The sequence below is a fragment of the Balaenoptera musculus genome, chromosome 4, assembly GCF_009873245.2.
Source record: "Balaenoptera musculus isolate JJ_BM4_2016_0621 chromosome 4, mBalMus1.pri.v3, whole genome shotgun sequence".
NCBI lineage: Eukaryota > Metazoa > Chordata > Mammalia > Artiodactyla > Balaenopteridae > Balaenoptera > Balaenoptera musculus.
The window spans coordinates 63,527,453-63,553,026 of NC_045788.1; the positions used below are offsets into that span (position 1 = coordinate 63,527,453).

The 25,574-nt window shown below is 47.0% G+C and overlaps 1 protein-coding gene across 1 annotated transcript in view; it reads right to left on the reverse strand.

The window, feature by feature from the left end:
* Positions 1-25,574, reverse strand: part of DGKG (diacylglycerol kinase gamma) — a 198,975-nt gene that overhangs the window by 21,917 nt on the left and 151,484 nt on the right. The window contains exon 22 of the mRNA XM_036851756.1: positions 11,421-11,598. Coding sequence (XP_036707651.1) covers positions 11,421-11,598 — 178 coding nt within the window. The remainder of the gene's footprint in view (positions 1-11,420; positions 11,599-25,574) is intronic.

A 25,574-nucleotide genomic window follows, 5' to 3' on the forward strand; every position in this document is an offset into this window, starting at 1 on the left:
CTTTGAAACCCCTGGTCCAGCTGGGCACCCCTTCTGATGGGTGTTTCCTTTGTGTCCTCGTCACACTGGTTTGCAGGTATCTTCCACTCCCAGGGGTCTGTAAAGCCCCATCAGGGCATAAAAGTGGCCAGAGGGTATTGAGTGGTCTTGGACTCTGGATGATCCAGATGGAAACGGGAAGGAAAAGCAGCCCAGAGCCACTGCTTTCTGAGGAGGAGAGGGGCTGCAGGGTGGAAGGGAGAGGAAATGTGCTGGCCCGGCAGGCAGGGGCCGGGGTTTCTGTCTCTGCTCTAGCTGTCTAGTTGTATGACCTTGGGCCAGTCACTTTCCTCCGCTGGGCCTATGTTTCCTTGATTGGGGGTGAGGGCATTCTATCCTTGAGTTTGGTTTGAGCTCTTCCAACAAAGGTGGAGGCTGGGTTTCCTGCCCGGCTGGGTCAAGAGTAGGTTGGCAGCAGGCCTTGCTGCTTCTCACACTGTGCAGAAGACAAAACGTTCTGTGCAGCCCTACACTGAGGCAAGAGGAAGAGTGAGTTTGCACTCACAATGGCCATTGTGGCTGGTTCCTGAAAGCCTGCTTGTGTGGTGGGGCCTCTATTCTGTGTGGCTTTCTCTTCCCGGGTTTGGCAGGGCTCTGATGAAGGCTCGGTACACTGGGGGAGGGGAGCTCCTAATCCCTTCCATGCCTAAGGGCCAGGTGCTTCAGAAGGGGAGGGGCGGTGTGCTGGTGGAGTTGTGTGGTGGGGAATTTCCCCGGAAGCAATGGTCTCCTGAAATGGCTCTGAAGGGAGGATCTGACATCATCATCATGCCTCTAAGAAAGACCAAGAGTGAGAATATCCCATAAGGCTTCGGAGGCAGTGGAGCTACAGGAATCTTGCCCTGGTGGTCCCAATGAGGACATGAAGAGAATGACTGTTACTGGACACAGACTCCAGGCCAGGCCTAGAGCTTTGTCAGCTTTATCGTTTTTAATCTTTGTGGCAACTTCGTTGGATAGACACTACTATCCCAACATAAAAAAAAAAAATCTTGAGGCTCAGAGAGGTCGAGGAACTTGCCTAATGTCACAAAACTGGCATATGGTAAAGCTGGAGTTCAAACCAAGGCCGGTCTGACCCCCAAAATAAGCTCTGGATAAAGGACTCAAAGCAGAGACCAAACATCTTGGCATGGTGGGGCCTCTCAGTGCAGGGAAGGGGGCGTGGAGTGGGGCGAGCCTATCCTCAGCTCCTCGCAGGGGAGACTTCTTGTTAAATGGAATGCCGACTCTCTTGGCCTGAAGGTGAAATACTAGTTGGTTTATTATCTGGCATTACTTTGCCCACTGAGCTCAAGAAGCTTCAATTCCACATACAGTGTATGTAATAGAATCAATCAATTAGCTGTGAGATCTTCCAGTTCAACTCAAGCCTGAGCCTCAGGCATGACACACATAAGGTACATTACAGAGAGCGACACCCACCAAATGAATCACAGCTCAGAGGGACGCACGTACCCAGAAAGGCAAAGCTAAAGGATAGTTGTGACTTTCTGGTTGTTGAGTCAAGATCAACCAGAAATGGGGAGGTGGGGGAGGGTATTGTGGTGTGAATGGAAAGAATGCCAGGTTTGGTATACTTGGACTTGGCTCTAGTCCCAGATCCACCGATTAGTGTGGCCTTGGACAGGTCAATTACCCTCCCTGGGCTTCATTTTCCTAATTATGAAGTGTCTCTCAGGGGTGTTGTAGGGGACTGAAACGAGATGATGAATGCAAAATATTTCTAGCATATGGTGCTAAATTCAAGTAGGTGCTTAACAAGTGTTGGACGAATTGTCCGGAAAATGGGAAGAGATGGGTGCTGGCTGCAGGCTGGAGGTGGAAAAGACACAGGGCCCTGCTTAAGGCATCCATTCTGCCAACAGCAGCCACTGGTAATGGGGAGGGCTTTGGGGTGGAGGCAGACAGGAGAGGGCTGAGCCTGTGGGCAGAAGAAGCGGGGACCCTGTTGGGTGGTTTGCCGGGAGGGAGGCATCATCCACACGGTAGTGTCCCCTTTGTCTGTCCCCCACTTCCTGTTGGCTTTTGTCCATTTTTCCTCTTGTGCCACTGACTCCTATTCAAGGCCTCAGAGTTGTAAGCTTGTGTTCTGCACCAGCCTCCTAACTGGCCTCCTTGCTGCCAGTTCCTTTCCTTTGCCTTGAATCCAAACTGCGTGCTGCTCTCTCATCCTATTGCTCTTGGCTTAAAACCCTTCATCTCTTCCTATTATTCAAAGGATCATATACAAACTCCATGGCACATTACTCAAGGGTCTCTACGCTTCCAGTCTTCCCCTTTCTTATTTCTGTGTGCTAATGCTGTAGTCCATGTGCCCCTTCTCTCATTCTGTCTTTTCAAATCCTTTCCGGTTTCAAGTACTGGCACACACACATTCTATCTTGTTCGTTCATTCATTCATTCAGTCAGTCAGTCATACATCAAATATTTATTGATCACCTCCTAGGTGCCTGGCACAGTGCTGGGCAGCTGGGGATTGAGTCCCTAAGGAAAGCCCCTCCTTTTCTTACTCCCCACGCTCTAACCATACTCTGTTTCTGCCACTCCGTGGTGCTTGCCTATCATGCCAGTGGTAACATGATCGTTCTACATATATTTCTTATATTAGACTGGGATCTGCTGGAGGTTGGAACCATGTCACAATGGTGCTTGCACCCTCTATAGCACCTGGAGCACTCGGTACCTGAAGGCAGGTTTGAATCAGCTCTACTGGGTATCATCTGTATTCTTCGGCCAGTCACTTAACCCCATTAGCCTCAGTCATAAAATAGATTAAATAATTAAATAGGCAACAGCTTGGCCTATAAATAAGTGCTCAGTAAACAACAGCCCAATACATATTTATTGATTAATTAAGAAGATGAAGCACTTCTTGCACGACTTAGAAACAGGTCAAGAAGCACAGGCTGTGCAGAGCGTGTGGCCAGTACGGAGTTTTGCTGTGGGCTGGGTCTTAGGAGGTGCCAGATATTAAAGCTGCTACAGGGGAACAGGAGTTGGTGGTGGGTCAAGATGGGGCAAGCAGAAGAGGGAAAAATCTAAGATGTCTAGGCCTGCCAGACAGCCAGTCTAGAAGTTTCTTCTGCATGTGAAAAATGAAAGTTTCCTTGGTTCTTTGGTTCTGTTTTGAGCAACAAACCTCCTAAGGCAGGAATTCAGTTGGAGTTTACCTCCAGCTTGAACCTGTATGAGCAAGTTTCCCTCTGCAGACGTGGAACAGCCTCCGGAGGCCCTATTCTGCCTCGCCCACCCCTCCCAGTCTTGGCAGGGTGCGGGGGGGTACTCAGCTGGAGGCAGAGTCCTCCTGATTCACAAGTCAGCTGGGGAAGAATGAAGGATCGCTTCACTTGAACTTCTAGTAAATGCGGGTTGGGTCAGGGACAGGCAGAAATGGGGAGGCTGGGGTGGGTGGTCTGGTGTGTATAGAAAGAATTCCATGTTTGAAATACTAGGACTTGGGCTCTAGTCCCAGGTCCTCCAGTTTGTGTGACCTTGGACGGGTCAATTAATCTCCCTAGGCCTCATTTTTCTAATCTATAACGTATCTTCTTGGCATCCTCAGGGGGAGCAGCTAGGCCCACCGGTGCAGTGCTTTTCAAACTTGAGTAAGCATTCATCACCAGGGGATCTTGCTGACAGGCAGATTGGGCTTCAGGAGGTTTGGCCTACATTCTGACACTCTCAGGTGATGCCCTTGCTGCTGGCTGTGGACCACGTGAGGTTCTAGTGCAGGGATGGGCAAACCACGGCTCGAGGGCCAAACCCAGCCTGCTGCTTGTTTGTGTAAATAAAGGGGGACTAGGACCCAGCCATGCTATTCGCTTGCGTGTGGTCTATGGCCGCTTTCACGCTGAGTGGTTGCAGGTAAGCAGTTGTAGCCGAGACTGCATGGCCCACAAAGCCTAACTATTTTAAGAGTTACTATGTGGTCCTTTACAGGAAAAGCTTGCCAACCTCTGCTCTAGTGGACAGAGGGCTGGCCTGTGTGAACTAAAAGACCTGCATTTCAGTCTGGGTTTGGCCAAGGGCCAGCCAGTTCACCTTGCTGGTTCTCCCTCTCCTTATCTAGAGGACAAAAGGCTCTCTAAATTTCTAAGAGACCAGTGATTCTGGGATTTCAGTACTACATAGAAAACACCACAGTTTCTACAGAAACAGGCATCTGAGAATCAGGTTGTGTGGCCTTGATTTGGAAGCTGCAAAAACATACCTAGCCTAACCCGCAGAGTCCAGCAGGCAACCCTGACAGGTACGGAGGGACTGCGTGATGTAGAGGCAGCTGGGAACACATAAGGGCTTGGAGAAGGGACCAGTGAGGATGGAAGGCAGACCTCCTGGCCTCCTGTACAGGCTGATGTTGGCACAGCAGCTCTGGAACACTGCTCATGGGCAACACACACACAAATTTCATCCCATCAAACACGATTCCCTATCTTACTGCTCCAGGTGCCCCTGACCCTGGGTGCTTTTGGTCAACCAATATTAATAAGCTCTTTCAAGGTCTCAGAGACCGTGCCAGGCACAGGGATGTAGAAGGAACTATGATATCTGGAGCAGAGGAGCTCACACTGGGTGGGAGAGACACCATGTGAGTAAATAATTACAGGAGAGTTCCACGAGCTGCTGTGATGGGAAATGCGTGACTCTGGGTCTCTAGCTTGGGCAACAGGTGATGCCATCAACAAGGCAGGGAACGTGGGGATGGGCAATGGGCTTTAGGAGAAGGGGTAGGGTGTGTAAAGAGGGAGAAGAGAATGCCTCATCTGGGTTTGGGGCATGTTGATTCCAACGTGGGTGCTTGAGGGACTGAGTGACAAAGCTGTGATTTCCTGTGAAAAGCAGAGCAGAGTCTCTCTGTAGGCCTGCCACTGTTGCAGAGGAATGACTGGTGTGTTGCCATGGTTACTTCCCAGCGCTGAGGGGTGTCCCAGTGCACACCCCCCAAGTGCCCCCCAGGCTCTTTAGGGGTCGCTAGCCTTGCTCCATCTCAGTCCCTAGGTGAGACCTTGGCCAGAGAGACCTCTGTGAAATGCACACTTTTTAGGAACATTTCTATTTTTCAACCCGAATGAGCCGTACATGGCTGGCGATTGCTCACTACGACTGTCTTTCTGGTCAGATCTCCACCAAATGGGAAAATTGGGAACATACAACCCTGGACAGCTCCTGAACCCAACCGGCCACTTTCTGTTATGGTTTCCTACAAGTGAGGAGAGAGCCCTGAGAAGCAGTGAACTCATGTACTCATGATTATCCTATTGTCTCATCTGAGTTCTGGCTCACCACCCGGGAGGGTGGATCTATGACGGCTGGATGGCATCCCTTTATCTGGCTTTGGGATTCAGGGTACGACCCATGCAATTAGTGAAGATCCACACGGGCACACAGGCAGATTGAACCCCCTGTGCCCACAAAGTAGTGGTGTCAACTGACTTTGAAGTGGGAGGGTTTTCCTCTTCCCAGGTAAGACCCTGGCATCTGGGTGGCAGATTTGATGACTGTGTGCTTTTGCCAGGAGGGCGCCTGTGTGAGTGCCTGCTGGTTGGTCTGAGTTCCAGGCTAGCGAGCCTACCTGTGAGCCACGCCGTGGCTGGCTGGCCTTGCTGGGGTGCTGAGTAGCCATGCCACTCTCCCTCTTAGCGCTTATCACAGATGCTAATTACATGCCTATCTGTGGGATTGTTTTACTGAGGCTTGGTTCCCGCACTCCCTAATAGCTGCAGGCACTAGATCTGGTTTTGCTCATCAATGTGCCCTGGTGCCTGGCATTTGGTCGGTGTTTTAAAGGTGTGTGTTGAATAAATGACAGAAAGCCTGTCACTGCTGCTGGGAAACTGAATCAAAATGTATATCCTACCAAAGATCTCCCTGTTTTTGTTTACCAGGAATTGCAAACATTATTACCTAGGGGAAGTCTGGGGAGATTTTGCCCTCTCTGCTTAGAATCTTGTCTAGGACACCCTGGTTTCAGTTCACGCGGGGTTGACTAAGAAGCCTCACTGAGGGTAAGGTAGCCAGCTCTGGGTGACACAGCCTCAAGGCTGCTGCTGGCTCAAGGCTGAAGGCTGGATGGGGGCACACACGAGCGCAGAGAAGAGTCTGAGAACATGAGTAGGAAGTCTCCGCATCCACATCCAGGGTGGGGCTGGAGAGAACCAATGGCGGAGCTTCCAGAGCTTCGCTCCCTAGCCTCGGGGGTTGGGGGGGGCGGGGGGGGGACTGATCTAGCTTGTGCCATGCATGCCCTTGGTGCTTCAAGGCTCGGCACCCTTACCCTCACCTGGCTTCGCCGGACAGCCGCTCAGGTGGAACCTCCACATTGGCAGCAACAGCCAAACACACTTAAGCACAGTGCCAACAAGTAACCCTAGAGTTGTGGGCTGTTAGAACTGTAGGTAATTTAAAGATAATCCAGACCAAATTACTGAAGCAGAAGTAAAGAGACTGAAATTCTAAATTTGGCCCTTTTCTCACATACTAAATACTCATCACCTTCCACTGATCACTTAACAATTTTTCTGATTACTATTGATCAAGCGCTCACCACGTTCCAGGCATTCTGCTAAGTGTTCTGCATGGATGATCTCATTTAACTCTCAAAACAAGGTGACTATGCTGATGGAGAGAGATTATAATTGTTTCCATTTTGCAAGGGTTGAAATGGAGGCTTGGAAAAATTCAATGATTCAACTAACGTCACATGGCTGGTGGTGGGGAGGTCTGGGTCTTCTAGCTTCTAGTTCAATGGTCAGTCCCTTACTCTACACCGACTCTCAGCTATAAGTCCTCCAGGCTATATTTGAATTACTTATTTGAAGACAGCCAGCACATCTTACTTATCAAATAAGTTTCTAATGGTTCCATGAAACTAAATTCTCAGTCTCACAAATACTTGCATCGAACTCTTTATAAGACTATTTTTTTTTTTTAAGATTTTTCACTGAGGGTCTGCTCCTGTCCAGCTCCAGAATCTACTGCCCACTGTGCTCACAGGCCAAAGGCAAGATTCCTTCCCCACTCTCTCTCTCCCTCCGACAAACATTTCTGTAGAACAACCTGAGCCAGGTAGGATGTTAGGCTTTGAAGGGGACACAGAGGTGAAGAACACATGCTCCCTATTTTCCGGGTACTGGCAGGAGAAAAATATGATGAGGATACACTTGCCTATGAGACGAGGCAACCCATAATCAGTGTACTGTCAAGACAGAAGCCCAAATTAAATGCTCTAGGAATTCGGAGGCCAGACTCACTTCCAGAGGTGCCACCATAGGCTCTAGGAAGGAGATGGCCCTTGAGGTAGGTCTTGTAGGAGGAGCAGAATTTCAGCCAAGTGTATATGGAGACTTTCCTTGGACTGGAACATAAATGCTTCCTGTTTTCTGAGTGTCTGGCTTGTGCAGAACACATAGTAAGACCTCAAATAAATTTTCTAGTTGGACACTAGCCACTTGGGGCTAGGCTAGGAATCAGGGACTTGGTTCTGATGCGACCACTGGACATAAATTGTATAAGTCCTATTGCTTCTCTGGGCCTCTGTTTTTCCCAACTATGAAATAGGGACATGCAGGGGAGTGGGTATAACCTTGCTCATGGGTTTCTGGTTAGGGTTAGGTTAAGTTAATATGTGCAAAACTATCTGTCAGCCAAAATGAAATATAAATACCTGTCACTATTCTTACTGGTATTATAAAAACTAAAAAGAACCATTGCCCAGGCACCTCTCATTTATCCAATAACCTTTTTTGGACTAACTACACTGGGTCAGGCACTGGGGAAAAGATGAATAATATCCAGCCTCCATCCTTGGAATTTGAAAGGTCTAGGAAAGGAGGCAGTAGGTACAATTTATGGTATAGGTTGAATGTGCTAGGGCAAAGGATGGGCTGGAGTTTGGCAGGATCTCTGCTCTTTCTTAGTGATAGTGCAGATAGGTGGCAATGCTAAACCTAAGAACTTCAAAATCAGGAATTCAGCTGGTATGCCCCAACATAACATAGCGTTAAAGGTGAGGAGAAAATTTATTTTAAAGTTTGAGCTTATACTATGTTCCAGGCACTCTGACATCCATCATCATGACAAGCTAGGTATTATTATGCCAATTTTACAGATGAGGAAGATGAGACTCAGAGAGGTTGGGTAACTTTCCAAGGTTTATAAGACTAGAAAGTATAAAGCCTAAATTTAAACCCAGGTCATTCAACTGCAAGCTTGGTGCTTTTCCCAGGACCACTTCTTGCTTTCTAATCAGCCAATGGTTTTATAGAACTCATTCCATGCTAATTTTGATTGACCTTCTTTCTTGGCTTGCTTTTCCAAGGAGAAAGACTGATCTGTGATGAGATTTGACAGTAACATTTTCTGTTGTCATTTCCTTTAACACTTCCTATAATAAACACCCTCCCTCCCACTATTCTCTTCTGACCTCTCCCTCACCTCCAACCCCAGTGAAACTGCCAAGGAATAATGAATCCCAACAAATAAAGAGCCTGCAGAGAAAGATCCCTACCTTCTCAGCCACTGGCCTATAAACTGAGACAAAACACACTGAAAGAAGGAAGAAACCTGCCATATAATTCTGTTCAAGGAGTCCACTAGACCAAAACCTGGCCATGCCTTAATTCTGTGAAGCTGTAAGCAACCTATGCTCTACAGGACCCTGTATGATTGGCAGATTCGCCTATTTTACAGATAATGAAAAGTGAAACCCAAGAAGTTGAAAGGACTTGCCCAACATCATACACTAGTGAGAGGCAGGGTCTAGACTGGAACCCAGGACTCTTGACTCCCAGGCCAATGCTTTTCCACTTTTCAAAATGGGTTGCCTCTTTAGCGTTTCCTCATTAACATCTCATCTTAAAGGAGATCATGGCTCTTTAAGAAAGAGCTTGCACTGTAGGTTCGTTCTCTGCAAAGCCCAGAAGCCAAGACTCCCTCCTCGGCCTCTGCTCTGATCAGCTCCCGTCCTCATCTAAAGAACAGGAAGTAGCTGCATTTTTAGCTCTGAAAGCATATTCTTGGGGTGGGAAAGGGGGATTTGGGGAAGAGAGTTTCTGTACATGATGGTCATGAGCGATCAGCAGACACATTACTCTTGCTTGAAGAAGGGGAAGATACATGGTAAGACATACAAGGGAAGATGACCATCGTCCTTGAGCCCCAACCAGAGCCCGTCCTCAGCAAGAGTGTCCCCCAGCCCCTGCCTGAGGGGAAGGGGATTCTGCCCTGATTCTGCTCTGCCTGGATGCCAGAGTGGCGGCTGGGGTGGGAACACCAGGGTGGGAAAGTTTGCAGGAACTTTCTACAACTTCCAATGCCTCCCCCACCCTCTGCTGGCACCCACAACTTCCCCTGCCAAGGGAGGAAGGAGGAACACATTATTCAGTTTAATAATTTATACAAATTGAAAAGTTTACTCTGAAATAAAGGGGACTTAAGAGGGAAGCAGAGAAAAAAAAATTCCCAAGTCTTCTCTTAAAGGACACAGGTGTGGAGATTACCCCTCTTGATGACCTTGCTTCAGAATACGACAATCTGACTGTTTAATAGGTAGGTCTGGAATAAGCCAGTAACCACTCCCTCAATGGTTGGCCAAGTTTTGTCTCCTTCTACTGGTGGGATCACATCCAGCCTTAGGACTAACCGCCTAGGACATCAAAGAACCCAGACCCAGATTCCTGGACACTTGTCTGTGTCAGTGGTTCTCAAACCCCGCAGCCCATCAGATCGTCTGGGGAGCTCATTACAAATTTAGATTCCCAGGAACCAACCTAGAGATTGATTACGGAGCTCTGGGCTGGGGCCCAGGACTTCATTTTCGATAGGCAGGTCTGGTTTAAAAATCAATGGTCTGGTCAGTCCCATCCATTCAGTCATCAAAACTTTTATACCAGATGCTGGTTTTATGGCAAAGAAAACCGACATCCCAAAAAGTAGGTCAGTGCCAGCACTTGGATTTGAATCCATTCTCCTGCCTCCTCAGCTGGGGTCTTTGCCAAAGCCCTCACATACGGCTTCTCCCCACACCCCTACCCTGGCTCACCAGGCCACGGAGAATCCCTGCGGATCAGCGAGGCCTGCTCATCCGATCCACAGAAGAGGCAGAGCTGCCAGGAACTTTGATTGAGGCCCGTCTGGTTCGCTGGTGGCAGTGGCTGGTAAGGGGTAGGGCTGAAGGTAGTTTTAAGGGCACTCTCAGAAAGCTGTGTCCTGTATCCTGGTGGGTAGTTGATGGCCTCTAAGGCACACTACCCAGTTGTTCCAGGCAGGAAGAAGAGTCGGCTCATGGCAGGGTGGCAGAGGCAGAGGGAGTGAGGGGGCAGTAAAAGAAGATGAAGTCTGGAGGTGACGAGAGGCCAAACCATCTAGGACCCTCTAGGCCACATGAAGAGCTTTAGCTTTTAATCTGAGCCACTGCAGGATTCTGAGCAGGAGAGTGGCACGGACAGACATATTTTCCCAGGGGCATTCTGATGCAGTGGTGAGAAGAGACTGTAGAGGGTGGGGGAAGAAGCAGGGAATCCAGTTGGGAGGGTTCGCAGTAATCCAGGGGACAAGGGATGGTGGCTCAGACCAACGTGGTAGGAATCTTAGATATTTTTAAAGAGTGGAGCTAACAGATTTTTGGATGGGTTGGGTATGAGATATGAGATAAAAGGGAATCGAGGATGGTGCCAAGTGTTTTGGCTTAAGCAGCGGGCAGGTTCGAGTTATCGTCAACTGAGATGGAGAAGGCTGTGGGTGGAGAAGGTTTGGGGGAGGGACGTCAGAGATCAGTTTTGGACTTGCTGAGTCACTGGCACTCACGTGGTATTTAAATAAAGTCTCACTACTCGATGAGATCATCAAAGAAGTGAGTACAGACAGAAAAGAGAAGAGGGCTGGGGACCCTCCCGCATAAAGAGGTTAGAGAGAAGATGAGGACTCAGCAAAAGAGATTAAGAAGGAGTGACCAGTGGGAAACCAGGAAGGTGTGCAGTCCTAGAAGCCGAGTGGACAGTGTTTCCAGGAAGAAGGAGTGATCAGTTGGGTCAGATGCTGCTGACAGATGGAGCAAGATCAAGATTGAGAACTGACTATTGGATTTAGCTACTGAAGGACACTGGTAACCTTGACGCAAACAGCCTTTGACTCCTGACCTCATGGAGTCCCACAGTTTGACTACTGACTGTCATTTAGGGCTCCCTTATTGTAACTTTTCTCTTCTCAATTAGGTTATTAAACATTGCAGCATCAGGGATGACGAGTCAGTGTATCTCCGAGTCCTTGTAAGGCTGTAGAAGCTTCTAGAGCCTGCTGTAGACCCTAATACAGTTTGCTGCCAGACCCGCCTGAACATCCCTCCCACTGACCTAGAGCAATTTTCCTCATGCTTGGCTTACCTTGAACGCAGAATTTCAGTTCCTTGGGGTCAGTGACGACCTTCCTGCTTTCCCGGATCACAGCTCGGTTCTTCTTGGTTTCTCCCCAGAGATTGGTACCACCGTACATGCTGGGAATGTTGAGAATAGCAATGCCTTCAAGGAAGATGCTGCTCAGGTCCACCCCAACTCCGTCACACTGAGGGGCAGAGAGAAAATTTCATCCGTTAGTGTCCTCAGTATATCCCAACCCAAGGTGGCGTGTGTGTGTGTGTGTGTGTGTGTGTATACGCGTGCGTGCATGTGTGGTGCGGGCTCTCATGGAGAATGTGAAAGGCCATCAGCCACCAGCCAGCCTCTGTCAGAAGCTGAATCTTGGGCAACGTTGCTCTGGCCTAATGGTTTGGCCACTGCAGTGGGATGAGGGAGGTCCAGTCCTGGTCAGCTCTGGGGAGACAGCACAAAGCTTCAGGAACCGTCTATAGATCTAGAAGGGCTTTAGGAATGGTTCAGAAGACAACTGCAAACTGTTCTCCAGTCCAACCTCATTATCATCAATCCTGCCCCTCCCTAACCATTGTGAAGATCTGGTGGAGCACTGAGTCCAGAACCTAACATAGCATATTCTCAACAAATGACAGAAAAGTTTCATTTTACCCCTTCTTATTTTACCCCTCTTGTGAGAAGTATAAGACTTTAAGATTTGGATGGCTTTCAGAATTTTCCTGTCTCCTGTATCTCTATCGTAAGTGCAATTTTGGCGTATGTGCTTGCTGATGTAGCAGAGTTTCTTTATCCAGTCTCTACCACCCACATCACCGCCAGGTACAAAAGGCCAGTAGGCTCCAATCTGCCTGTCTCACATATCTATAAAGTCAGCCTACTTTGGCATAATGCTTACCAATGCAGCAAAAAAGATATTAGCTCTGATCCTCGTTCCTCAGGATTGGAGGTAGTTTACTTCATTTACAGAAGAAAACATTACCCAGAGAGGTAAGCTAAGTTATCCAAGATTGCACAGTTGATAAATAACAGAGCAGGGATTCAAAGTTGGGGAATCTGACTACAAAGCCCAAGCTCTTTATCTTGCTTATTGTGAGGCAGGAAAAAAAATCAAAAGCATGCAACAAAAATTCACTATCTTTGAGGTTACCAACAAATCCAAACTTCCAGAGATTTCTTAACAGATGAGTAATAGAAAGGTAGGGCTTGTTGCCATTCATTTTGGCATACCTCCTGATTTCTTTGTAGCTCTCAATTTATCGTATCTTATCATCCCCATGACTTGTCTCCCCAGCTACAAAATGGTAGAGAGTGAGCTTCTTTGGTGACTGGGAATTCCTTTCTTTATTAGGAAGGTCTGATTATTTGAGAGGTCTTTTAATGTTGAACCTGATTCTCTTCCTTCCTGCTTCCACCCATTGGTCTTATTCTCCCTTCTGAAGTCAGACAGAATGAACCTCCTTCTCCTCCAGGGAAGTGCCCACTGGGTACACGACGATGTGCATAAATCATCATCAGCATCATCATGCATATGCATTAAACATTGCCATTTGCCAGATGGGCTTTTATACACATCTCATTTATTACCTTCATGATAATCTTATAAGTTAGTTACTAGGATTACCCTCACTGTACTTTTGGGGAAACTGAGGCACAGAGGCGGTTAAGTAACTTGCCCAAAGTCACACAACTTACAAATGGAAGTACACAGATTGACGGCAGGCTGTCGGAGCCTCAGTCTTACCCACTCCTTTCTCTCTCCTCCCTCTCACACCACCATTTAGTTGTGCCTCTGGGTTGAGCAGTCAACTCTCTGGCTCCTCCTGTGGGACTTGCCCCGTTCTGTACACACTACAGTTTGTTACTGTCCTACTCCATAAGGTCCTGGCACTGAAAAGAACGCCAATGGCAGAATCTGATGGCACAGGCGGCAATGGCACCAGCACTTCCTGGGTCTGGGATCCCCTAATATTATCACGCCCCAGAAATGAGATAATGTGGGGATCCCATGTAGAGGCTCAACATGTCCCCCACGATCATTATCCTTAGTGTTAAATATGATCAAGTTTGCACTAGCTCTTTTATGAGCAGCTACATGATGACTGAATCACTTCAGCTTGAGTGGGTGGTCATCTCAGGCACTCAGGCCCTCATCCCATCATCTACTTCTCAGCCCACTCTTCCCCATCCTGAACTTGTATAGGTATTTTTAAATAACTTAGACAGAGGGTTTTGCACTTATTTAATTTCATCTGACTTTCAGCCCAAGCCCCCACCAGTCCATCTAGTTTATATTAAATCTTCATTCTGTGACCCTATGCAATAGCTCTCTTATCATTTGGAGATTAAGTCCATTAATACACATATATAAAGGGCAAAACAGGGAATAAGCCCTCTCCTTGGTCAGTTTAACACACCAGATATTGTGCATTTAAATGGCCCTCGGGGTGTGGCTGTCTTATCAGGGCTGCATCCTCTGAACAGGACTGTCACCCAGCCCACTTTTCATTACAGTGTGGAATCATGGAACTCAGAGATGAGAGGGACCCAAGAGAACATGTCCTATCTTTCATCAGTGAGGCCCAGTGAGGTTAAGGATATTGCCTGTGGTCACCCAACTTACTAATGGTGGAGCTAGACTAGTATCCAGGTGTTCAGACTTCAAGTCTGTGCTCTTTCCACTAAAACATAAGACATTGTGCTGAGATCACATAGCATTTCCTAAATAACCACCCTACAACCTCTATCAGATAAGGAATAAGAGAACTCATATTAAGCCACTAATATCTGTAAAGGGCAAGTACTTGGTTAATACTTTATTCCAGAATTTTGCCAGGGGTTGGGATGAAGTATATCAGTCTGTGGTTTCCAGAATGTATTCTTTACTAATTTTTAAAAAACTGGGACATTTATCTGTTTGCCTCTCATTGGATGGAACCCACTGTGTTTTCTGGATTTGTCAAAGTGGTCCCCGAATGCCATCTATAGGTTTGTCCAGCAACTTGGATTCAAGTGTGTATGTTTTCCAAGGCCAGTTAGTTCTCTATTGATCAGCTTTGGGCTCTGATACCCACCTTTATCATCTGTTTTTCCATTTTTGGTTAAGGCTACTCTCTCTCTGGAAAAGATAAAAAAAACTCTTTCGGAATGTCAAAGTCCTAAAGAGGTATGCTTTCCATGTTGTTTTTTGCTTCAAACATTGTCTAACATTCTGCTTGGCCTTCAGCTTGTCCAAAGCTAGGCTCACAGGTCTGAGGTGCCTTGTGCGTTTACACCTGGTTGCATGCTCACACCCTGTCTGTGAGTACGTGTACAACCCTCCAAAAGCATGGGCTCAACCCAGAGTTCCTTGTTGCTGTCATGGTGATTCTTTTTTTTTTTTAAGCTCTTTGCTGCTTTCTTCTTGATAGAATTAATGAACTGTTAAGAATTTATTTTGGAATATCTTCCATCCTTTTGTCCTTCATACACGTATTCTTTTTTCAAAGAATATTTATTTTGTTGCGCCAGGTCTTAGTTGCGGCAGGCGGGCTCCTTAGTTGCAGCTTGTGGGCTCCTTAGTTGTGGCTGGCTGGCTCCTTAGTTGCGGCACATGGACTCCTTAGTTGTGGCTTGCTGGCGCCTTAGTTGCGGCACGTGGGCTTCTTAGTTGCGGCATGCATGTGGGATCTAGTTCCCTGACCAGGGATCAAACCCGGGCCCCCTCCATTGGGAGCAAGGAGTCACATCCATTGTGCCACCAGGGAAGTCCCTTTACACACATATTCTTATTTAGGGATTTATAAATAAGTCAGACTTATTCTCTGACTTATTCACTGGGTCAGACTTTTCTCCAAACTCTGAAATTAGCTTTGCTCAACCCTGTGCCCAGCATTGAGTTCTTGAACCCTTATCACCTCCTAGACCACTCAGTCACTTTCTCTGTTGGTTGTAGTTACTTCCGCATGACCTCAATTTATTCATTGTTTGGCCAATACGCCCCCTCCCTTCTAGAGATAATAATAATAATACTAGCAACTATTTGACAAGAGCTTCCTTGTGCATTGTGCTGGTCCTTCCCTTACATCCTCTCTTGGGATGCTCACATGAACACCGTGAGGGAGGCACCATTGCCACCCCCAAGTGACAGGGTCTCAGAGGGGTTAGGGTGCTGGCTTAAGGCTACACAACGTCCCCTCTACAGGCTGGCAGAGCTCGGTTGCAAACCCAGGCAAGCCAGATGCCAGACTGTACTCTGGAGACGAAAGAGTCAGTGCAGCAAATTGGGACTTTTGCTGATGCTAGACTTGTCGCAAAATTAAACTTCCAGCTGTTGTTTGAATAATTGAAATCTCCCACTACTACTCTGTATTGTAGAGTACTTAGAGCAGTGCCTGGCACGTCAATGTTGGTATCAGTATTATATCTTGCCTCTGTGCCAGCTTTGTGTTAAAAAAAAAAAAAAAAGTAAACCATTAGCACAGCACAGTCCTTGGCACACAGTGTTCCATAAAGTCACCTTTCTTCCCTACTGCTGTTTTAAGTGTACTCTGTCCCCTCCATCTCTAGTCATAACAAGCTAGGAGTGTTAGTTATTAACTTGGTAAGCCGTTAACCTCTCTCTGGAAGAGCAAACAGTCCTCACTCTGCTTTATGATGGAATGTCCCCTTCCCCCACTATCTCACTGAGTCATAGGTGGACTGGGGCGAGTAGAAGAGGTGGGGGGAGCCTGGGGACTGTTGGATGTTGCTGCCCCCCACCTTTGGAATGCACCTATTTGAAAATTGAGAGGCAGTGCCTTGTCTTGGAAGGAGCATGCCTGGGCTTGGAGACAAAGAGATATGGGTTTAAATCCTGGCTCTGTCACTTGCCAGCTGTGCGATCCTGCGTTGGTTCCTTAACCTCTTTGAGCTTTAATCTGTCATCTGTAAGATGGGGTGGGGATGGGGAAATAACATCTACTTCGAGGGTTTGACTGGTCTCTGGAAGACAGCAGCATTCCAAAACTGTCTGCATTGTTATTACAGTTAATAATAATATTACCTGTGCCATGAGGCATTTTTCAGCCTGAAATCATTCTCCCACTACCTGAGATCTTGCTGGAAGCATTTTAATGGCCCCTTGGCCATTAAACTCATGCTAGTGGGAGCCTTGACTGACCATACCCGTATGCCCATTCTCCACGCTTCTTGGCCTAGACACCACACACTGATTTCTTTCAGAACCCCAGGGCTGCTTAAGGCTCGGGAAAGGTAGAAAGTTGCCCTGCTGGATCTGGGAACGTGGAGCCGAGAGAAGTACACTGTAGGCTTAAATGGAACACCGGCCCCAGGGCCGCTCCCGGCGGGTTCCTGAGCTAAATCCTCCAATAGTTCCATGACGTCATGGGGCCCCCTCCCCCTGCTGGGACCCGGGTGGGGGGCGCCTCCTGGGGAGAGCGCAAGGAGGACGGCGGTCCCTGTGCGCACCATCGGCCATCGCTAACCTAGGACCGGGCTGGCAGGCTCGCCCCTGAGCCGAGGCTGCGCTGCAGCGGAACCCAGGTATTTACAGCCGGGTATGGGTCGAAACAGAGAGCTGTTGTCCCCGGCTGGCTGGCAGCAAGCTCGCACACGCCCCAAGTTGTGCTCAGAGTGGGCGCGGGCTGCGAGGTGCCGGACGCGGGCCGCCCGGGTCCGAGGCAGCAGCGCTGCAGGCGCGGGGTGGGGTGGGGTGCATCCAGGCCAGCCCGGTTCCTGCCCGCCTGGAAGCCGTTCAGGAATCTGCCGGAGCCCAGGCCGGGAGCCGCCCGCGCCCGCCTGCTCCAGGCCTTGCTGCGCCGGCCGCAGCTGTCGGCAAGTTCAACAGTCGTCCCCACTTGCGACGACAGTACCCAAAGCTCTAGTGTCTTTCTAAGCCAAGGGATGGTTTGTTTGGTGGAGGGCCGGTGGGTAGTCTTATTCATGCCATTCCCCCAACCCCCTCCCCCATCTCTCAGATCCTTAAAATCCCCATAATTCTGGGCAGAACTAGGACCCGCCAAGTTCTCCGTGCTCTCTGAGGGGCAGAGAGCTGAGGAGGTGAGAGAGGGCAGTGGTGTTTCCCTGCCCGGGCCTCGGGCTTTTCCGAGACCAGGGTGCGTACCTGCCGGCCTCGGTGACCTGAAAAAGGCGGTGGATCTGAGTGAGGCCGCCTCCATTTCAGCCCGGACGATCCTATTTAGGAAGGTCCTCAGGGAAGGAGATCCCATAATTTATTTGATGACCTGTTTCAGTTTTTAGCAACTAGTAAATTCTCCCGTCTTCTAACCTCGATTCACGGTGCCACGGATTACGCTGATTTTCTCCAGTTTAGAACGCAGATTGTTTTGTTTCTGCCATTGGGCAGTGTCTGCTCTCTGGAATGACCTCTTCCAGGCCAGATTATAACCCAGGCTTCGATGCCTCTGGGGGCATTTGTCCCCTTTCAGCTTGAAATTTTCTTTCTTGTGTTCCCTGCCTCTGCGTTGTCTTGATTGTCTCTCCCATCTTTGGTGACTCCTTCCTGGACTTTCTTTTTAAAAATCTTTCTATTATGGATATTTTCAAATATGTAGGAAGATAAAATAATAAATCCCATGTACCCCAAATCTCAGCTTCAGCAATTAGCAATTCACAGCTAATCTTATTTCAACTCTACCCCAGTTCATTTGAACTATTTTACAGCAAATCTCTGATATTCTACCATTTCACCTATAAATACTTCTGTATGTATCTCTAAATGATAAGACTCTTAAAAAAAAGAATTATCTCAATTCGCTTATCACTCTTAAAAAGTAACAATAATTCTTTAACATTGATAAATAGCCAGTAATTGTTCAAATTTCCTCAACAGTCTCATTTGAAAAAAAAAAAGTTTTGTCTGAAAGGTTTACAGATTAAATTTGGTTGATATGTCTTTTAGGTTTCTTCTGATCTATAAATTCCCTGTTCTTTTTTTTTTTCTTGCCGTATAATATTTATTGAAGGAAATGGGTAATGGGTCTTTTGTCCTGTACAGCAGAGCAAACTTTAACGTGCATACGAATCACTTCAGGATGATTAAAATGCAGATTCTGATTTGGGAGGTCTGAGGTGGCCTGAGACTGCATTTCTACATCCTCCCTGGTGATACTGAGGTTGCATATATGATGGACCACACTTTGAGAAGTAAGGCCATGTAGCATTTTCCAGATTTTGGATATTGCTGATTGCATCTCTGAGGTGTTTTTTAAACATATTCCCAGCCTATCTGGAGGCTTGATCAAATTCAGGGTTGACATTTTGGCAAGAATACTCTATCAGTGTATTTCCTATTGCATCTCATCAGGAGGCACATAGTTTACTTGTCTCATTTTTTGATGATGTTCAGGTTGGTTAGTGGGTTCAGGTGTCGTCAGCCTGACTCTTCCATTATAGAGTTCTTAATCAGTGGATGATGATCCTTGTCTGGACCCATTATTACAGTCCTTTAGTGGCAGGATACACCTGAGGACACCCTAGCACCCTTTCTGTGCTCTTCTTCCAAATTTCTACAAATGCCATTTTCTCCATGAATTCTTCCTTTCCATTCTCCAAAAAGGATCTCTCTCTATCTCTCATCTCTGCATCTGTGTTCTCATGGAATCAAAGACCTGAAGAGTCTTGAAAGATCATTCAGTCTAATTACCTCATTTTATAGATGAGAAAAATGGAGGTTAAGGAGGTGAAAGGAATGGTCCATTGTCACATAGCTAATCAGAGTCATCAGATCTGGAATTAGACCTTTGGTCATTTAGATTGGCAACCAAGAGGACATGAGTGATTTTGTAAGGAGGAATTTTGGCAGCTGGATGAGGGCCAAAGCACAGAATCTTAGAATGGTAAAGCCAGATGGAACATTAGGTTTGGTAATGTCTGATTACCAAAATGAGAACAATGAGGCCTAGAGTTAGTAAGTGACCTTTCTAGATCACACGGGTGTCTCTTGCAAGAGTTAGGGCTTAATTAGGGCCACATATATAGGCCACAGAGTTGGGCCTACTTGCTTCTGTTTCTGCTGTACTCACTGCCTAAACTGCCATGCAGCTCTTTTATGCGTATTAAAATCCTACCCTTTCAGCTCAAAAGCTAACTCCTCTCTGAGGCTTTTTCTATAGAGGAAATTGCTCTAGCTAGAAATTGATGTTCCCCTTCTCTGAATTTTCGTTGCATTGTTTTTCTGTCGTATATGGAATGTATATTCTGCCGTAGATCATGCATATTTGCCTGTCCCCAGGAGATTTTAAGCTCCCAGAGGGGAGGGACCATATGTTACATGGCTCTGTGTTTTCCATAGTTGTGGTATGTCTTACCCATTTCAGAAGTCCAATATAACTATTTTTTAATTGGAAGAATGTGTACAGAGATCCCCAAACAAAAACCAAGGTGTTCCTTAAAGAAACCTGACAAGGTTTTTTTCCTTCCAGATGAGTTCCCACAACTTCCCAGGATGAGTATATTGACCGAATAAAGTGGACTGAATACCCAGATTAGGGAGAAATACGGAAGGTTAATCCAAGTCTGCAAGAAATGGTCCTCTGATCACAGCTAAGGGAACTCTATATCTGAACAGCTGGTAATAAGAATAGGACACATGGGGCATGATGTATATGAGACAAACATTAAGAGACAGAAGACAAAAAGCACTCATTCATCCATCAAGAATGTTGGGAACCTACTTTGTGCTAGACCCTGGGGATGGAGTGGAAATGGGACACAGTCCCTTTCCTTAAGGGACCTCCTGCAGGTCAACGCGAGAGGCAGTGATATCCTGCTAAATGCTTAACAGCAGGATCTCCAGGAAAAAAAGAAGCTCTGATCGTGGTGTTCCACAGTGTAAGTATTCCCACTATGGCCAATTTCAAGCTACAAATGTGACATCACCGAAAGCAGAGGTAGGAAGAGATGTGCCAGGAAGCAAGCTGGCCCCAGCATACCACTGAGAAGGCAGTAGATATCTGCATATCTGCAGGGCCTATAGCCAGAACAGAGAAATTTATTGGGAGTGAAAGAAAAGCAGTCAGGGCAAATAGTGCTGTCTATTTTCCCTAGAGAAGAACTAGAAAGAATGTTTTTAGTGTCAATAATCTGATGTGTATCCTGAGGGAAGAAAAGGGAAGAAATTGAGTGGTGTTGATGAGTGGTGATAGCATTTCTAGAAAGACCGTCTGGTATTATCTACATTAAAAAAAATTTTTTTGGCCTGGCATGTAGCTAAATCTTCCAGAGCAGTGGCTTCCCCTGCATTCAGAGGAGCTGTCTTATAGCATTTTCGGAGCTCATGTCTTGCTGTGGGCAGTTAGATACTAATACACATGTGTTATATGATAATATTAATAGATATAATTTATTGAGTAACTATTATGAACCAGGCACTTCATATATTTTATGTCTAATCCTTACAGCCCTGCAAGGTTGGTATTTGTATCCTCCTTTTTACAGATGAGGAAACACTGAGTCAGTGAAACTGAGGAAGGTCCTTTTTTTCCCAGTTTATCCAGGTTTGTGGTGGGCTTCATGAACTTACAGGTTTCCTACAGAAGATGCAAATGACAAGATCAAGAAGACAGTCCAGCTTATGGAGCATATACCTGAGGCCTGTGAATTTTGTGCTTTGTTACCTATGAGACTACTTTTGGAGTCTTCTAGATATAAGGGATTTGATTCTTCATTTTAAGGAGGACACTGGAAAAGATGGAGTCTATCAAGAGAAGAGTGGTCAGGATAGTCAGGAGTCTGTACATCAAGTTGTATAGGAACTGGGGACGTTGGCAAAGATCAATAGGAGATGACATGGAAGATAGATTTCAGCCCTATGAAGGGCAGTCGTGTGGAGGAGCAGAAAGGCATGTTCTGTGTGCCTCCAGATGGTGGAAATAGGCCCAAAGATGGGGAATTCAGTCATGCATCCCACAAACACTTATTGGGCCTCTATTTTCTTCCAAGCATTGTGCTAAGGGCTGACAGGGGAAGGATATGGCGATAAAAGGGACATACATCCTTGTTCAACATCGTGAAGAACTTTCTGAAAGTCAGAGCTTTCTAACAATGGAACAGGCTTCTGGAAAAGTAGTGAGCTTCCTACCCTTGGAGTATTCAGGCAAAGGCTGGATGTGTACTCATCAGAATGTGCCAGAATGAATCTTTTTGTTGAGCGGTACATGGGACCAGATCCCCTTCCAGTTCAGAGATTCGGAGTCTTCATTCAGCCTTGCTTCGGCAGGCTGAAGTGCTGTGCTGAAAAAGTGTCATCACGGTCCCCCTCCTACCGCCCGTGTCCACCTAGCTGCATGCTCCGCGTTCTCTGACAGTGAGTGGTGGCGGGCCAGTTAGACTGGAAAGTGGCTGCCATCTGTGACAGGGATGATGGCATTTTGGCGGGTTTGTGTGGGCTCCAGGAATGCAGCATTGAAGCCATGTACACACAACCTGCTTAAGAACATCCCATGGGCAGAAAATGTTTTCTTCCTCTTCATCCCTCCTCTGTTGCTGTGCCAGGCGGGCACAATGGTGCCTTTGAGAGGGGCAGCTGGAAGGGGGTGTTGGCAGGGAGGCTGGAAGTAGAACATTGCAGTTGAGGGGGAACCAAATTCATTTCCAGGAGCAAGCCTGCCCTGGATGCCAGTTTCCAAAACAAAACTGCTGCTTCTCAGAGCTCACGGTGGTGGGTTGCCTCAGAGTTGGACAGAGGGCAAAGCCGTTTCCTATCCGCTGCTCCATCCTCCCCAAGTTAAAAAAAAATCCTGGTGTGTTGAGGCATTCTTTTTTTTTTTTTTTTTTAATTTTTATTTATTTATTTATGGCTGTGTTGGGTCTCTGTTTCTGTGCGAGGGCTTTCTCTGGTTGCAGCAAGTGGGGGCCACTCTTCATCGCGGTGCGCGGGCCTCTCACTATCGCGGCCTCTCTTGTTGCGGAGCACAGGCTCCAGACGCGCAGGCTCAGGAGTTGTGGCTCACGGGCCCAGTCGCTCCGCGGCATGTGGGATCTTCCCAGACCAGGGCTCGAACCCGTGTCCTCTGCATTGGCAGGCAGATTCTCAACCACTGCGCCACCAGGGAAGCCCGAGGCATTCTTGTTCTAGATGCAGATTCATGGGTTTTGCTGTCTGTCTGGGGAGCTCAGACCAACTTGGGGTGCATGGGGCTTTCTGAAGGGTCAGACTTGCCTGCAGATAGAGCGGGGCTGATGGCCATAGGGGCAGGTAGGCTTCTTGGCCACCAGAGAGGGCTCAGGATGGAGACCCTTCCTTCTGCCTTTCAGAATTGCTTCTTCTGACCCCCTAGCAGCCCTGCACCCTTGCTGCCATATGGGCTCTGCCCACTCACTGTCTTCACTCTCCTTGGTGGGAAAGAGGTGGGAGAACTCTGGCATTTCCTGTCCTGGGTTCACAGTTGTCCCAGACCCTCGGCTACTTTCAAAGTTCTCAGCAACAGCTCAGAGATGGGCGTGGGAGGTCTTCCCACTCACCTCACAGTTAGGAGAAGGCCTGAGTACCGGACTGCAAGCTCAGCCGTCTCCCACTCTGTGTTGCAGTTGGAGCAAGGTGGGTCCCTTTTACTTTGGCGGCTTCCAACAAAAAGGTATCACTTGAGTCCGGTCAAGTAGTAATTTCTGTTAGTGTTCACACTAATTATGGGATTTTTTTACACTTGGGTTCAAATTGTACAATCAATAACTAGAGAGCAATTACTTCATTTCAGGTACCGGGGAGACAGGATGAATAAGATAGAGGCCTTGCTTCAGACAGCCGACTGCCTAAGAGATATGCCAAGTCCTGAATGGGAGCCCCGCCACCAACTCAGCTGACACATACATTAGGGGGAAAGCAGGGGTGTAATGAAGAGGCCAGCTCCTACTGGGAGGGCTGTGGCATTGTGGGAGCATGTGGGCTTTCATCTGATCTGATCTTGCGGTACTTATCCTTAGGAGGCTCAATTTCCTTGAGTAAATAGTACACACCATGCAGAATTGTTATGAGGATTAGACAAGACAGTGTACCAAAGTGCTAGGACAGACCTTGTTGCAAGGTGAGTGCTCAGGAAGTGACTGCTGTTGTTATTAACTTGTGGATCCCAATGGACTTGAGATATAATGTGTATGTGCACACATTGTTTAACCGCTCCTTTGTTAGGTTATATGCCCTTCCTGAAAGAGTCAATTCTTCTCCTTTCTTAATTCCTCTTCTGTAGAATACTAGGATCAGCAAGTTTACGACCTCACTAAGATAGATAACCAAAGACCTATCCACTATAGCCAGTGAACATATTTGTATGTAATAGTCTCTGTCTGTTTCATAACCCGGTTGTAGAAGCAGAAAAGGATTGGAATAGTTCTCATCTAAGGTCCCTGAATCTCCTGAGTGTAGAGATGAAGATCATGAATCCTTTTCAATATTCTAAAAAGTCTAAGAGAAATAATTCATTTCCCACTGACAGGGCCTCACAGGTCATTATTATTTAAAAGATGCATTTGTTTGGTAGACATAGCTTGGGGAAAGTTATTCTTTCACTAAGGGACCTTGGTGGGTAGAAAAGTTAAGCTCGTTGGGGCAGAGGTTAGCCGAGAGATCGCCCAGGAATCTGTGTGGAGGTGCCTTGTAGCCCAACATGCTGAGTCATGTGACCCCCAGCCTCAGTCTCCTGAGACCTCCTCGGGCCTCATTTATCCACTGTGCTGCATATACCCCCACCTGCTTTGTGAAAATGTAGGCATGAGAATTCATCCCTAAAAATTATTCCGAAGTCCTTGGGAGACACAAAGCATATGTAGCCAGGAGTCTGAAGGCAAAGAAAATCAAAGCAATTCACAAAGAACAAAGGAAATGGAAAAGAACAAGAAAATAAAAGCATATGGATGAATGGAGGCTTGAAGCGAAATACAGGGTATGCATTTGTAGGGAATAAAAAAGAGGGTCATTTAAGAGAGAAAAAGTTATGTGTCAGAAACTGTAAGCAAACAATGGGATTTTTAAAGAGGAACTGACAGAAACAATTTCTTCGTAGTAGGCTGAAAGATTTTAAGGATCAGTGAAGGAAACTTATAGTCAGTGCGTGGCTGAAAGAGGTAGAGAGACGGAAAGGATGGAGCTGTGTTTAAAAATGGATAAAGATTTAGGAAATCAAAGAATCACAGAGGTCCTCCAGAGGCCTGCTTTTAAAGATACAAAGGCTAATATTATTACAGGATTGAAATAAGGTCAACATTAGAACAGTACTGATCCCTGATTGCTGAGACTGTGGGTTACTTTTCCTTTTCGCCTCTCTATGGTTTAAAATGTTCTACCATGGATTTGGATAGCTTTTATCATCAAGAAGAGAATTTAGCACACGTAGTAGGAGGGAGCGGGAAGAAACTGAGGTCGGGTATTTGGAGCAGTGAGAACCGTAGGATGGGCAAGAAGGAGAAATCTGAAGAGCAAGAGCTGCCTTGGGTGGCCTCACAGTGAGGATGCTGCTGGAAAGTTGGAGCCCCTGGACTCAATGGAGGAAGTGAATGGACTCCAGAGACGGCAGAGGATGTCCTCTAAGGCCCATTCCAGTCTTTGACTCCAGGGTTTGATGCATGATCAGGTTGCCACCTTTTGTTTTCTAAGAACTCAAAATCCCCTGCAATGCTCTTCTCAACTTTCCCTTCCCCGTGAATACGTTTTCGTTTCATCTCCCCTGGAATCACTGCGGCTGTGTTGATGGGCTGAGCATTTGGCTAGTTCCCACCTTCATTACTCCAGGCTCTGAAAGGCTCTACCTGCCCAAGCTGAGAAGGTGTAGATGATGCCAGAAGAGGCCAAGGTGCTTGAAGTTCTCTTCCCTCTAACTGAGGAGTGTGCAACATTGCCAGTGGATGCCAAGGCAGCCATGGGTTCTTTCCTGCCACTTACTGGCTGGGTGAACTTGGCCAAGCTACTGAACCTGTAAAGTCCTTGTTTTCGCTCTTCTGAAAAATAATGACACTTGACTGGATTGGAGTAGCTAAAGATATCTGCTCAATCTTAAAGTAATCTGATTCCTTATTTACTCAGCTTCTTTACATGCACATGGCTGTGCTAAATATTAGTTTTAGAATTTAGGATTCTCATCGACAGGGCCCATCTCATGATATGGCTTCAAGATCCCTAGTACTGTGCCCAGCACATTGCTTTTTGTAAAAATCACATTTAAAAAATTGAGATGAAATTCA